The sequence below is a fragment of the Puma concolor genome, chromosome C2, assembly GCF_028749965.1.
Source record: "Puma concolor isolate L17-30 chromosome C2, mPumCon1.1.hap2, whole genome shotgun sequence".
Lineage (NCBI taxonomy): Eukaryota > Metazoa > Chordata > Mammalia > Carnivora > Felidae > Puma > Puma concolor.
Genome location: NC_141675.1, coordinates 117,557,757 through 117,574,135, shown reverse-complemented (window position 1 = coordinate 117,574,135; position 16,379 = coordinate 117,557,757). Strand labels below are relative to the sequence as shown.

Below are 16,379 nucleotides of genomic sequence, written 5' to 3'. Positions count from 1 at the left end.
CTTCTCTACACCCAACATAGGGCGTGAACTCACAACCCCAAGATCAAGAGTCATGCTTCACTGCACCACTGACTGAGCCATCCAGTCCTCCCAGCGTAATTCTAATTAGTTTTAAAATATAACAGTGAAAATTATATGTGATATATTGCTTTGCCATGAATCTTTCTGTGTTAAGTCTTGCTGTAAAAGCACTATGTGCAGATATAAATACTAATAGAACTCTACAGTTTTACAAACACTTTTGGACATAATTATGCTAGTGAATATTAAATAATACTTAATGTTCTCAGTTTCCATGATAAACTATTTGGGAACAATTATAAACCAGTATCAGTAATGTCATAGATAAAAGGATATAGTGCAACTTCAGAAGGGGCAGAAGAAATTTATCACCACCTGATTAGGTGGAGAGTTTGTCATTGGATTTAAATTTATCTTTTTTTATAAAGTTCTTTAAACATTAGGAGCTGACATAGATGAAACATCTTTTTCTCTGGTAATACTTGATAATTGACACAGCAGAAGGCTCTTCAATTTCTTTGTATTTTATAATTTAAAATTTATTTTATAGTGTTAGGAGGTTATGTATATGTATATTCCTATTATCCATCAACTCCACTGTGCTTTCAACTAATAATTTTGCCTCCTAGTTCTTTAAGGAAGTAGAAATTTATGTAAGAATTCTTTCATTTAGGACCACCAAATTTGTTCAACTATCTGCTTTTGTTCCTAAATATTGCCTTTTCTCGAGACTATAATATGGAAAAAGTGCTTCTGCTCCTATCCAAGGCCACCTTCTCCATTTGTACTATAGATCCCAATCCTTTCTACTTTTGCATATAATCCCTTCCATTTCTTATATCAAGAGTTTGCCAGTGTGGATCGTTCCCATTAGCAGGATGTGCTCTTGGACTTCTTAACTTTAAGTGTTATGGAATCCTTTGACCCTGCATTCTTCTCAAGCAGTTCATTCCTTTTCACAGTCCTCTATTCACATAGCTGGAAAGTATACTTCGTAGTGGCTGCTATACTTCATATCGCATTCTTTCTTCAACATACTTCTCTTGTGCTTCTATCCCTACAAATCCTTGAAATGGCTCATGTTCGAGTCAACGATTTGTCTTCACTTTGCCAAATCCATTGTCAGTTTGCTGTTCTTATTTTACTTCAGGTTGACTTCTTCCTAAACTTTGTCCTTTTAACACTCTGCATTGTAGCACACTTTTTTGGTTTTCCTTATACTTCATTAATAGTTTCTTCTCAATCTCCTTTATTAACTCTTCCACTTTAGGTGGAAATTTTGGAATACCTCAGGCTCTTCTCTGGGTATTTGATTTTTTTGGATCTACAAACTTTTTAGGTAACTTCATTCTAAAATCACCCACCTCTGGGGCACTTAGGTGGCCCAGTTGGTTGAGCCTGTGACTCTTGATTTTGGTTCAGGTCATGATCCCAGGGTCACGAGATCATCCAATCAGTCTCCTGTAGATTCTAGCTTTGAAATCTATCACAAGTTAGTCTAATTTTTTTTTCATCGCCACTTATATAGTACCTAGTAGTTAAGAATTTGTTTTGGAATCAGACAGCCTGGGTTCAAATTCTGATTCTCACAGTTTCTGTGACCTGGGACAGGTTACTTAACCTCACCGTACCTAGTGTTTTTGTGGGCAAAACTGTAAAATTATTAGAACAATGCTGAGACATAACACACTGTATTAACCTTGAGTGTTAGTAATGCTACCCCCACCCCCACCTCCATTCCCATCCTAGTCCAGGCTTCCACCATCTCTTACTGGGATTGCTGCATTACCCTTCTGGTGGTTTTCTATACCTGCATCCTTGTCCTCCACTCATCTGCCTCAAATCCATTCTAACCCACATACAGCAGACAAGATGATTTTTCTCAGATAAATTACATAACGTCATTTACAGGCTAGAGACAGTCTAAGGGCTTAACATTGATTATACTTGCTGTAAACTTCGGACTTACATGGCCAACAAAGCCTTTCATCTAGCCCCTGCTGACCTTTCTTAACTTTATCTCTTACCTCCTTACTCCTTTCTTACTACGATACAGATGTACTGCTCATTTTTCTTGAAACAGAGTAAGTTATATCATCCTCAGGTTCTTTGTACTATGTCTGGGATATACTGTTCCTTGTCCTCATCATTTAGATATTCATTTAATGTTCCCTTTCAGAGAGGCCTTCACTGACCACCCAAGGAAAAGAAGCCATTCCAAAAGTCAGTTTCTCAATACCTTAAGTTTCTGCCAAGAGCTTAACAGTATGTAATATTTATATTTGTTTTTTACCTGCTTTCTCCATTAAAATGTGAATTCCAAAACTCTATTCCTGTGTGAGTTTAGACTATATCCCTAGCCCATTGTGCAGTGTTCAGCTTCACCGTAAAGTGATAGAGAATCTTTTGAGAATGCAATTGCCTTTATTTTTTACTTTCTTTGCCAACCTTCCTGATCTGTATTACAATGTCCTGAATGGACCCAAGTTCAGGAAAACAGTGCCTTACTTTCTTAGGCCTTAAGCTAGATTCAGCTCTCAGTTACCAACCAGACTCTTCATTCAGTACATAGTTGGATTTTTCCATGATTTGTTGACCACCAAGTTAACTTACCCATCTGAGCATAAAAGATTTGACACAGCTTCTGGTTTGATTTTAATATAGCACTTTTTGAGGTCTTGTTTCATGCACTTAATTTACCACTGAAATGCTCTCAAATGAGCCAGAAGGATTGGTTAAGCAGTTGTCACTTACATTCATCTTGTTAAGGCATTAAAAGTTACAAAATACATAATAGAGCTTGGTACCTGAACGGAAACATAAGATCATTGATCTCATTTTTAGTAGTTAACTTGTGAGTTTAAAGTTAACTACCTATACTGTTTTTGGTTTAATAAATGACTTGCTTTGTCCCTGACTGAAGAAGTTTCTGTTGGTCTAGCAGATAAGGGCTGAAGAGGAAAATTATGACTTAATAATGATGAAAGGTATGTGAATGGATCTGTAAAATGAAGAAAGATGCTGAAATATGGGACATCCTTCATTCTACAACTGGAGAAAATGTCTAAAATAGCTTCTTTATTTTGAGCCACAGCACGGGCAACACCAACAACACAATACCTTACAAGGATTTCTTTTTTTGTATTTTACAGCAAGTCCAAATTTCTCTTTAGTAGTGTTAACATATTCTTTTGTACCATTCACTATCATTTCGATATTGTTGATGCTTTCTCCTTGTTCCTCTACTAAAAGAGATATCTGAATGAAAAGGTCCCTTAAATCTTTTATTTGGTTCTCCAAATTAACAAGTTCCTTGTGTCTTTGTTCTATCTCTGAGAGTTGTGCTTTAGTGATAGTGATTTCTGTAAGTAAGCTTTCATTAAAAACTTCCCATTTGCCTTGATAAAGCATATCATTTACTTCTTCTTCAGGCACTTCTTTTCCAGCAACTTCAAGCTGACGGAAAATAAATGTCTTGCACTTCTCCTGCTTTGCTGCTAATGTATCATTGTATGTAAACATTGTTTGCTGAAATTGGCGGAACATCGCAGCATGCTGAGATTTAAGTATCCTTGTCACCACTGCTGATGGACCATTTTCAGCCTCTGACTTCTTAACTTCTTTTACTAAATCATCCAAACCTCTGTTAATGTGTTCTGCTTGTATTTTTATCTCCTTTGTAATGCTAGACTCTCTCTTAAGTAGACTAAACCTTCTCATTGAAGCCACCAGACTTCTCTGTTGCTGCCCAAATTTTTGAACATCATCTGTCAAATTGTTAATACTCTCCTGTAGTTTTTGGATCTCATGTAAGTGTCTCTCAGCTACCGGCTCTCTTTCATAAATAACAGCTTGCTGCAAAAACACCCCTTGTTCTTCTGCTTCTGTAGTCAACACATGCCTGTCTCTGGAGAGTTCGATTTCTTTTGTTCGTTGCTTTAGTTCTTGAAGTCGGTCTTTCATCTTCTGTTTCCTTTTAAGAAGCAAAAATGATTGTGTTGAACAAAGAAAAGCTTGGCATTTTCTCAGTAACGGTTGGCTTCACATAGCTAATGTGTGTCTCCCAGGAAAAATCCTCCTAGTTTTCTGAAAAGAGTTTGAAAAATTAGAAAAATCAGTAAGTATTTCCTCATAAAGATAACTGAATAGGAAAAGTAATGTAAAATAATTTATAAGTTACTGCATACCCTGTGGGCCTACTATGAGTCCTGTTCGGTTGGGTGAAATAGCTGAGAAAGCAGTGATAGAGATACAATTGCCCCCAAATAAGTAGTTCAGTCTCATCTCATGATTCTGCCATTTAATAGATTTTTGTGCATCTAGAGGATATATCTTAAAATGGAAGATTTGACCATATCTTCAACTTTTAGGAGTAAAAGGGCACTTTGAAAATGCCCTTATTACTAAAGATATTGTTCCTAATTAATTTGGTCTATGTAATGTTAAACTCATTTGCTAAATATGCATTTTAGTGACAGGGCAGATTCCATAGGAAAGATGGAAGCAATATAGATAATATTGGATTTTTTTTTCTTTAATTTCTGAGGCTTCTAGATTGATTAACACATTTGACATAGCATTGTTTTTTTTTATCTATTATATACACATATATATATGTATATATATATACATATCCATTATATCCACATATGCTTGGTTTGATTATGCTGATTCCGTATTCTTAGCATTCCTTTGCAAAGATATCCAGACTTAGAACAAAATTTTACCAATTCATATTAAGTGCTATTTTTTCAGGAATGACAATATATAAAATGCTATTTTGGGGTGCTGATAGGGTTGACATCACATCCTGTGTTGGTAGTTATCCACAGGATTAAATTTGGTGTACATTATATATACACACACACATATACATGCATACACGTATATACGTATATAATTTATATATACATATATATGTGTTTAGGTCTATACACGTATGTATATACATATATAATTTATATGTACATATATTGATTTATGTATATGTACTATATATACACTCATTGTTATGCATATATATATAAAATGAAATGAGTAAGGGGAATGCAAACTGATGTATTCTCTGGAAAACAGTATGGAGTTTCCTCAAAAAGTTAGAAATAGAACTACCCTATGATCTAGCAATTGCATTACTAGATATTTACCCAAAGGATACAAAAGTAATAATCCAAAGGAATACATGTACCCCTATGTTTATAGCAGTATTATTTACTTCCAAATTATGGACGTGTGTGTGTGTGTGTGTGTGTGTGTGTGTGTGTGTGTGTGTGTGTGTATGTATGTATGTTATCTCACTGGAATTTAGATAAAAACAAAAATATATTTAAAAAGACAATCCATGTTAATAAAATATTTTCATAGAACATCTTGACTTTAGAAGGGCATTTAATAATGCCTTTCATGATATTTTTGCAGATAAGAAGCTGTTGGGGAGTTACAAATAGTGTGTTGAACCACACATAATATCAGTATAAGCCAGAGAAAAATCAGCCAGTATTGCTAATGTTATGCTGTTATGCTATGGGATGTAAGTGTTTGATATTGCTTATGCAAATATTTTTATCAGTGATTTGGGTGTTGTCACAGAAGGCATACTTATCAAATATGTTGATGACACATAATTTGGAGAGATCTTCAAGTACAGAGTTGGGATTCAAAGATTAAAATAGCATAGAACACTCTACTAAAAGGAACAAAATTATGTTTAACCAGGACGGATATAAAATATTGCAACTAATTGTTTAGAAAGCATCTTTACATCTATAAAATGGAAGATCCTATCTTCATAGCAGTGCTGATCAAAATAACTGGAGGTTTTAGTTGATTATGAGCTTTATATCAGAATAATCATTATGCTTTCATGAATGATATTGTCATGTCTATATTGACTAAGAAAGATATTTGTTCCACGGACTTTATGTTAGTCAAAGCAAATGAGAGAAGGACTGTGTTAAGTTCTGATGTTTTGAGATAAGAATTCAAAAATTGGGAATTTCCATACTATCACGGGAAGGTTGAGATTGGAAGACAATCTCAGGGGCATAATACAAGGAGAATCACTGAAAAGAATGGAAATACTTTTCCTGCAACAGAGATGTAGGGAGTATCTACAACTGTTTTTCTGAAATGTGTAGGTCTGTATCTATAAGAGGGACCAGACTTAAGTTGGCATTAATCCAAGAGACATGAGTGGAGATTACATGGAGAGAGGTTTGATTTAGTGTAAAGAAGACTTTTCAAATGAGTAGAGTTGTCCCAAAATAGAATGAACTGCTTCATGAGTTAATAGGCTTGTTGTCACTGGAGATGTTCAAGATTCTTGATTGATGACCCAGTTGATGATGTGGAAATGAGACCTGCATTGCACGAAAAGTTAAACCAGTGTGCTAATAATATTCCTTTGGTTTTAAAGGACTGACATTCTGTCAAATAATTATTGAGGTTTACTATATGCAAAGTTTTAAATACTGTCGTATTTATTTAATAGTACCTGTCCTGGAATAATTTACTCTCTAAGGGGAGATGGCAATATACAATTAAACAAATAAATGAGACAATTTTAGATCTCGATGGATCAATTAAGCAAATCTTCTCTAAGGTGGTATTTGAACTATGAGACCTACTGTTGAGAAGATGAAGAGCCATGGGATAGTACCCAGGCTGTAGGAAATGGGGTGCCAAGGCAATGAATGGGATTCCAGAAAGAAGCCTTGTAAGTTAGCTAATCAATTTCCACATTTTTCTTATGGGAAAGTTGAGAATCAGAAAAGTTAAATGTCTTACCCAGAGCTTGTTAATGGTAGTACTGGTTAAATAATGCAAGATTTCCTGGCTTCTAGACTAGTGCTTCTTCCAGTGTGAGATATATAATATAAATTTTCCAGAATATATATATATATATATATATATATATATATATATATATATATATATATATTACATAAAGCTGGGATCATCTATATGCTCTTTTGTATTCAGTATTTTATTAAATGTCTGATGATCATGCTGGTGAAGATATTTAAAAACACTCAAAAACATTGGGAAGTGATTGTAGAAACTTTTTCTCATGTGGCAACTTTGTGAAAGCAGAATTACCACCCATAATTTACTATATACTTCTGGTAAAGACTCACCCTCTTTCTGGTGTAGAGGGAGGTTGATGCTAAAAAGTCAGTTAGCTTAATGATGTGTCTTGAATAGCTCCCTACTGTTCTTTGTTTGGTTTAGCATTATTTATTACTTCCTTATCTATATGCTCTCTCTGGTATTACCTTATTGATGCTGACAATAAACCCTTCCCCTTAGTGCTTAGGATGTCAGGTTGCTTGTAAACTTTGTCTTTTTTTATTTTTTATTTTTTGGCTGAGGTAATTTCTTTATTTTACACTGCTTTTCTTCCAATCTCCCCCTCAACTTTATTGAGGAATAATTGAAAAATATAATTGTATATTTTTAAACTGTTCAGTGTGATGACTTCATATACATTGTGGAATGATTACCAGTTTCAACATAATGAATACATCCTTCACTTCACATAATTAGCCTTTTTTTGCATGTGTGGTTAGAATACTTATGATGTAGTCTGAGCAACTTTCAAATATATACACCATATTATTAACCACAGTCCCCATGCTGTACTTTATATCCTCAGAACCTATTTTTCTTTAAATTGAAAGTGTGTACTCTTTGACCTATCTCTGCTCATTTCAGTCTTTCCCCAGCCACCATTCTATTTCTATTCTGTTTCTATGAAATCAAAAAAAAATTTTTTTTTAAGATTCCACAGGTAAGTGACACAATACAACATTTGTCTTTCTCTGTTTGGCTTATTTCACTTAGCATAATGTCTTCCAGTTTCATCCATGTTGTTGCAAATGTAGAATTTCCTTCTTTTATTTTTTAATTTTATTTTTTTTAATTTGCATCCAAATTAGTTAGCATATAGTGCAACGATGATTTCAGGAGTAGATTCCTTAGTTCCCCTTACCCATTTAGCGCCCCCCCCCACAACCCTCCAGAAACCTTCTGTTTGTTCTCCATATTTATGAGTCTCTTATGCTTTGCCCTCTCCCTGTTTTTATATTATTTGTGTTTCCCTTCCCTTATGTTCATCTGTTTTGTCTCTTAAAGTCCTCATATGAGTGAAGTCATAGGATTTTTGTCTTTCTCTGACTGACTAATTTCACTTAGCATAATACCCTCCAGTTCCATCCACGTAGTTGCAAATGGCAAGATTTCATTCTTTTTGATTGCCGAGTAATACTCCATTATATATATATATATATATATATATATATATATATACACACACCACATCTTCTTTATCCATTCATCCATCGATAGACATTTGGGCTCTTTCCATAGTTTAGCTATTGTGGATAGTGCTGCTATAAGCATTGGGGTGCATGTGCCCCTTCGAAACAGCATATCTGTATCCCTTGGATAAATCCCCAAAACTTTGTCTTTTTTAAATTGGCTTTTTAAATATGATTTTTTTCTCCTCAAATTAGCACACATAGTTTAAGAAGTCAAATCACTTCAAAGCTTGTAAAGATATACAGCCGACCCTTGCCTGCCCCACCATGCCTCATTTCCATTTTCCCATTCCCAAAGGCAGTTGTTTCCAGCCCCTGAGCTGTATGTTACTTTTAAACTCTTTGTTTCTAGGTAATTTGCTTCCATAGGTGTTTCCGCTTTTTCAGTTTTAAATATTCTATTGTATCTCTGCTATGAAAGATGTGGTTTAACCACATTATACCCCCAGTCTTCCCTCAATTTTTCCCCCTCCGTATAGTTATATCACAATTTTTGGTTAGTATTCTGTGTTTACATTATTCTGACTACCCAAATATTAATATACCAGAGTCACAAAAGGTAGTATGGCTGTATTTTCTTTCTCAGATAATTTTTTTCATTGTTTCTAGGCCTTTTCAGTGGATAAGGCTAGGAAATGTGTATTTTCACTTTAAGAAAGCTTTTTGTTGAAGTATTTGCACATATACAGAAAGTGTTCCAAATAAAAATGTATAGTTTGATGATTTTTCACAAAGTGAACACATCCATGTAACCACTACTCAGATCAAGAACCATGTAACTTTTAAATTTCTCTTGAAAATACTAATTACCTCAGGTTTTTAGTTGCTTAATTTTGTACATGTGCATTACTACTTCACTCTAAACTCTTGACTTGAACTGAAAATACCCTCTTAATATATTCAAATATAGTAGGTATTCTTTTTCTTTTATTTCATGTTGTTATTCCATCTTCTGAGGCTTCTTTCTCGAAACCCTCTAGTATGACCTGATTTACTACACAGCTTCTATGTTTGGATATTTTTCTCTTTTCTTGTGTCTTATCTCCTCCTGATTCCTAGTTCCTCATCTCTATTCTTGGTTTATTCCCTTGATTTGGGGGCATACCATAGTTTCCTTTTAAAACATGAATGTGGTGATCACTTATATTTCTGAAAACATTTTTATTCTATCCTTTATACCGGAATGACAGATTTTCTGCAGATATAATTCTTACTTGGAAATTATATTCCATCGAATTTTGAAAACCGTGCTGCGTTTTTATCTAACATTCTTTGTCGCCCTTAAGAAATCTGCCATAGAATTCCTGGTATTTTAAATAGGATCTTTTTTTCCCCTTCCTTTCATAAAAGTCTTGGCCTTTTCTTTTTAATTTCAGTATTCTGAATTTTCACAATAACATGACTTGGGGTACATCTTTTTGCATTTATTTGCTGGAAGTTGAATGATTTTTCAGTCTGGAAATTGATGTATTTAGGGTTTTTTTGGGGGGGGGAAAGGAGGTTCCTAATTTTTCAAAAACTTCATCTTTTCCTTTCTCTTTGTATTACTTTCCTTAAAATTCCCCTTATTTGGATGTTAACTTTCTTAGCTATTCCTCTAACTTCCTTAGTGTCTGAAAGGTAAAGTGACTTGCCAGAGGCCACATAACTAAAAAGTGGCAGAACCTCATTCAGATACAAGACTACCTGATTGCAGATCTGTTCTTTTTCTGATTTCTATAGTGACTAGAAATAGGTTATCCTAGTGAAATATGCTCTAAATGAAGTTGATCTATATCAAATAGTGTTTTTAGTATAGGTACTATAATAAATTAGTATAATTACTATAAAGACTAAAATAAAGTTCTTGCAGAAGGTAATATAGTATATCAGAGCTAAAATAATTATGTTGTTTGCAGCTTTATTATAACCTGTAGTATAATTAGACCAAATTAAGCACTTTACAGTTTAGAAGAGGAAAAAGATTTAATTCTATCTCATATACCTATGTTACAGAAAGTCTCCAAGAATCTTTGAATCCTATCCTTGATACCATGGTAGAGATAGGTATTGTTATATTTTGTTTAGGCTCACAGTCACAGGCTGAGATAAGAGAGATAAGAAGTAATACTTCATTTCTATAATGTACACAGATTTCTGTTTTCTACTAACCTGTTACTATGAATTCTTACAGCTACAATGTATATACTATGCTTTATATAGTTATGTTGTTTTTTTGCACTTTTATTTTTGAAAAAACTGACTTTTATCCTTGATAACATGGGAAAAAGAAAAGACTGAGTATTAGAGGCACAGATGAGAGATGGGGGTGGTAGGGACCAAAACAAAACAGATTCTGATTTTTATATTCATGAAAATTAAGTCCTGTTTAATGCTTATCTATGGCTAGGTAGTTTTTGGCAATGCTTAAATTTCACAGTTCTCAAGAACCGCAGTGTCCCCAACTTTCTCCTTGGTTGCATGGTTTAGAACAAATCCTGAAACAACCCCCTCTAACATTTTTATGGCTGGATAGATATGGTTTTGTTTGTTTGTTTGTTTGTTTTAATTAGCAATAAGTGATCAGTACCATCAAAAGCCTTTTTCTCAAGCATCATAGTTTGAAAAAATGTTTTAAGGAATAGAATATTTCAGATTGCTATTGTAACACAGTATGCCTTTGTAAGTGCTTTTAGAAAAGTAAATTTTACTGTCACTGATTTTGGAAACCAACACATTTGACTCTCACCCTTGTTAAGGTTGTCTTTTCCTGGGTTTCTGTTCTTGAAAGATTAGTTCCCTTGTGTACCTCATTTTAATATTTGTTTTTTTTTCACATTTTAATATTTGAATAAAACATGCTTCAAGGAATCCTTCAAAATATATTGATAGTATTTTCTATTCATTAATACTAATAATTTTTCCAGAAAAAATCAAGTAAATATTCCACATCTTTTATTCTGTAGGTGTAAATATGTTACTGATATTAAAGGAAAAACAGACTTCCTTTCAGTGCTATGTATCATGGCATGCATATTATAGTAAATAATGCTTATATAAAATCAGTGATACAGTTTATACTGTGTTGATCTTCATTTATAGATCCAATGCCTTTCTTTCTTTTCTTTTTTTAAATGTTTTATTTTATTTTTTTGAGAGACAGCATATTTCTTTTGAACATTTAAAGTGTATTTATGTTAAAGATACCTTAAATTATTAGATTATTTCTGGTTTCTTAGGAATAAATTCCTTTGTTGTGGCCACAGACTGTTTCTTCTGGTGGTGGGCAGGTGTATTTTGTGACCTTTGTCAGTAGTAGGTGATTATATTATACAAGGATGTCCTGAGTGCTCTGCATTATGGATACATCCTTAACCCATTTTTTGTTTGTTTGTTTGTTTTTGGCATGACTAGGGCCCTCTGGAGTTTGCCTTCTTAGCCCAGGTACTATAAATATGGGCTTGATTTTTCTCTAGTGCTTTTTCTATAGCCCAGGTATATACATATGGGTCTGGATTTTTTTCTTACTGATTTTTATAGCCTCAGTGGATACCTCACCTCCCACTGTAATCCTGACATTAAATCCAACAGAGATTTTCCTGTAACTGTATATGAACTATATTCTATTTTTTTCTAGTTTACCACTTTAGGAAGCTCAGTTTTAGTCCCCTATTATGCACAAATTCTAAACTGCAGCCTCTAAGGTAAAGTATTTGCATGGAGTTAGCTTTAATTCCTGCTTTCCATTTTGGCTGTGTGTTGCCTCTTCAATTCTAGCATCTGGAAATTTCCCTTTCTTACTTCAAATGTAATGATGCAATTTTAAATTTTGTGCTTTTTCCCTTAAGACTACATCAAGCATGTCTACATGTTTTGTTTTGTTGTTTTTTTTTTTTTTTTTAATGTGTTTTATTTTGAGAGAGGGAGAGAGAAGTCCCAAGCAGGCTCCGTGCTGTCAGTGTGGAGCCTGACGCAGGGCTCCATCTCACAAATCATGTGAGTTGAAACCATGAGTCGAAACCTTAATCAACTGAGCCACCCAGGCACCCCGTACTTCCATATGTTTGTAGCAAGAGGGTGGGATATCTGTATATCTTGACTGAAAGTCATAGGTGATTATCTTTACAGAGTTAACATAGTTCAGAGTGTTCCTTAAATTCTTCTTAATCTGCCCCAAAATTGACTTAATGTAGGAGGTACTCAGTTGCACTTACATGTTACATATAAATTGTATTTCCTAGTAGTTACCTTCTCATAAGTACATGCATAACTATTTCCAATTTAACCTCTTAATTTTACAGCTTCATAAATTAGAATATTAAGTAAAGTGAGACATGTAAGTATATTAGAATTTGAAAGTTGGAAGAGACAGAGTTCATGAAGCCATAAATGTGTAATTGTTTAGGCTACATGAAATTGATGAGACTACCATTGTATATAATCTTTCTGTACCTTAAATGTATTTTTCTTAATGTTGGAAGATTTCTATCCAAATATGAATCCTCTGTCAGTATGTTTAGCTTACTGTGTTGCTATACAATTTTTAATGGTACTGTTAATAACTGACTTATCTTGAGCTTAGACAGGATATTTGCAGAAAGAAAGAAGACTAATTTATAAATATGGTAATCAACTTTGACAATTTGTTCTGGGAAATAGAAAAGTAAACTTTGTATGATGTAAAACTTTCTCTGCCCTATTACAAACAGGGAACATTCTCAGAAACAGAAATATGAATAAAAATTACCTAATGCTTTAAGAAACATATACCCTGAGACAGATATTTACAGACTTATAGATTTTTTTAGTAAGAAATTTCTTTCTACAGTTACTGTATTAAATACACTATTTTAATAAATGTAACCAGTTTTTATCCAACATGAAATAGAGTATTCTTTTGCTTTTATGTGTGAAGACAACTTGTAACATTTTCCTAATTCAAAGTGAAAGCATCTGTTCATGGAAAATTCACTTCTTGGGCTGCTTAAATATGGAAAGCAAACTAAAAAGAAATATTGAAAATTGCATATATTTTTCTCAGAGTTTAAATTATCTCATATTTTTTATAATGCAGTCTTTCAGTACTTTTTATTCTACTCATTTGTTGTAAATAAATTGTTAAATTACCTTGCGTAATGTAACAATAAGACCATTTTTGTTTAAATATTTAAGACTTTGGTATAATTTTGAACTTCCACTTATCTTATTAAGCTGTACATACATGAAAAGATTTTTATATTAAGTTTAAAACTACATAGCCATGGAGATAATGTGTTCTAAATATATCATAGCCAACTTTCAAGTCCACCCTTAAAACATTTAATAAAAGTCATTATTATTTTGATTGAAAATGGGCTATTTATTGAAAATTCCTACATGGTAGGAATTATAAAATAACTTTGAAGAAATATCAAAAAATAAAATAGGTTTTGGTTAAGCTTCTATAGATTACTTAATTCTGAACATATCAGACTACCTATATATATGTTGCATTTAAATAGTACTGACTTAAGTTTTAAAACCATTAAATCAAATATATTTACATTAAGTTTTATAATTTAAGTACTTAGGATATACTTAAACATTAAAATATAGAATATAGAATATACTGAAACATTAAAAATCTGAGTACTTTTGATATTTTTACTGTAGTCCTTTTACAACAAAGTTATTATCTAATTTCTTCCAATTTAAAAGATTTTCAGAAACAATGAAGAAATTAAGATATTACAGGAAATTATCTTAACTTTAAAAATATTATACATGTGTGTCAATGTGTATATGTGTATGGACATAAGCGTCTTTTCACAGTTAAATGTAAAAGTATTCTGAAAGTAAGTACAGTATGACTAATTTATAGTCTACAAAAGAAAGCATTTTAAGTTTGTTTTTAGAGGATCTGATTTTCTAGTGTTTCCAAAATGAGAAGTTATTTTTTAAAGGAATTAAAAGAAAAAGTTGATTTTTATTATAGTGGTTTATTTCGAAGAGCTCTAAACCCAAACCTTATTCAAGATATAGCAGTATAAATGAACAGATCAGTTACCTGGTCGAAATCTAAGCAAACCAGTAACTTTAATTATCTGTTGAGCTATTTTTAAATGTCACACATTTCAGTCTATGGGTGTCTTGCATTGAAAAGTACAAAAAAGTAGTTTTATTTACCTTTGTCTTGTTCTTTTTGTTGCTTTTCCACCTGCAGTGTTGGAGTCCTGCCCTTGAGAGAACAGCTGAATTATCTGTAACGTTTCAATCAAATTATTTAAGCCTGTGTCTTATAGTTCACAGGCTAATTTCTGTATGGTTTTCATCTAGTTAATGTAATTGAAAGCCAAATAATGAAGTCAAATAAGTTAGACGTAGAGTTGTCCTTTTGCTGTTAGTATCAAATGAGAAGAACAAATTGCTTGCTTCACACCTGGAGGATCCGGTTTTGCCTGTTAGCTGCCTATTCTTTAGATTAAAGGAAGATCATTTTCATTGGAGCTAGCCGGTAACAGGAAGTCCTTGTTAAACTGCCTACATAGAGCATTTGGCACAGGCTCTGTAATTTTGATCTTGTATTATGCATAAAAGATATTACGAAAAAGGTGGTTTGTCTTTAAATAGATGTTACTTTGCTTTCTTTAGGTATTAAAACTTGCTAAATATTACAGAATTTGGAATAAATAGGAATGGAAACAAGCTTGGGGTGAAGACTTTTTGTTCCATTTACTCTAAGATGATTGAATTCTGCTTTATTTTAGGAAATCCCAAGGGCTTAACTCATGAAATCATTGAATTTCAGAACCATACCAGCCAGAAAAGAGCTCATATTTAAACCTTCCACTTCACTCTTCTTTTTACTTATACTTGCTATTTTCACTTTAAAATAGTTTCAGCGTAGAAAACCTAAAGGTGTGCAGCAATATGTGATACTGTTTATAATATACAGTACAACAATTCAAAATTAATTTTCACTGGAGTGAAATACTTACAGGAAGTATTAGAAATGAAATTTCTCTCACCTTACTGAATTTTCTTACTCTCCCTTTTTTGCTGCCTGAGTTGTTATGATTTGAGGGTAGGAGGAGGGAAATTGCTATATCCTTGGAATGTTTCCAAAATAAGAAATAACTCATCACACACTTACTCTTCACAGCACTCTTTGTGACAACAAATCATTGGAAACAACCCAAAAGCCCTTCCATGTAGGCCTGGCTGAATAAATGGAACATCTGTATAATGACTGTTTTATTCATTAATAAAGAATATAGTAATAAAAAAGATTTCTTTATACTACAGGGTAATTGTAGAATTTACAATTAAAAAAAGCATGCTAGTGCACAAAAGTGTATATAGTGTAGTAGTTTTTGAGGCAAAAAGGAAAGGTGGATATACACACAAATACTCCTCCCCGCCACCAATCAATAATGGTGAATTTCCATAGTCTCCAAATTGTGTACTTTAAAATACCATTTCCCCCATATATATGTTTATATGTTCAAAAAGAAGCAATGGGAGGATGAGCTAAAAACTAATGAAAATAGTTACCTAGATGAGAATGGAAGGAATAGAGAGAGGGACAGGGACAGAGATGGAAAATAGTTCTGATTGTACCTTGTTTTTACAGTTTTGAATTTGGAACCATATAGACGTTTTAAAAATTAAATCTTAAAATAATAAAACTGTATGTAAAAAGCAAAAGAAGCCTGAAACAAATGAACGTGGCTACATATCTAGATGTTGGCATAGCCACACAGAGAAGCATTATTCCAAGTAATTTTAAAAACCAGTATTTTGACTCATGCATCTTTTGTGGGATATATGTTAGAGACAAAAATAACCACAATGAGATCTTAACCTGCATTTGGAAGTATTTTTAGTAATAATATTGGTATTGTGTTGAAACTCTTTATACTGTATGGTAAATTGTTAATGTCGGTGTGATTACAAACTGAAGTTTTTAAGTATAAGAAAAAAGAACTACAGGGGCACCTGGGTGGCTCAGTCAGCTAAGCGTCTGACTTCGGCTCAGGTCATGATCTCGTGGTCCGTGAGTTCGAGCCTCGCATCAGGCTC

General features: G+C 33.1%; 2 protein-coding genes across 6 annotated transcripts in view; one reads left to right on the top strand and one right to left on the bottom strand.

Moving 5' to 3' along the window:
- Positions 1-16,379, top strand: part of ARL13B (ARF like GTPase 13B) — a 70,471-nt gene that overhangs the window by 26,942 nt on the left and 27,150 nt on the right. The gene's annotated exons all lie outside the window — the stretch shown is intronic.
- STX19 (syntaxin 19) lies at positions 3,080-14,736 on the bottom strand. Of its 2 annotated transcripts, none has more exons than XM_025913243.2 (2): positions 14,484-14,736; positions 3,080-3,994 (listed from the first exon to the last, which is right to left on the bottom strand). In XM_025913243.2, the coding sequence occupies exon 2, from the start codon at positions 3,982-3,984 to the stop codon at positions 3,100-3,102; it is 885 nt and encodes a 294-aa protein (XP_025769028.1). In that variant the 5' UTR covers positions 3,985-3,994; positions 14,484-14,736; the 3' UTR covers positions 3,080-3,099. The 2 variants fall into 2 exon arrangements, with proteins under 2 accessions (XP_025769028.1, XP_086531803.1); XM_086675677.1 differs by having other exon boundaries at positions 3,080-4,107; positions 14,484-14,733.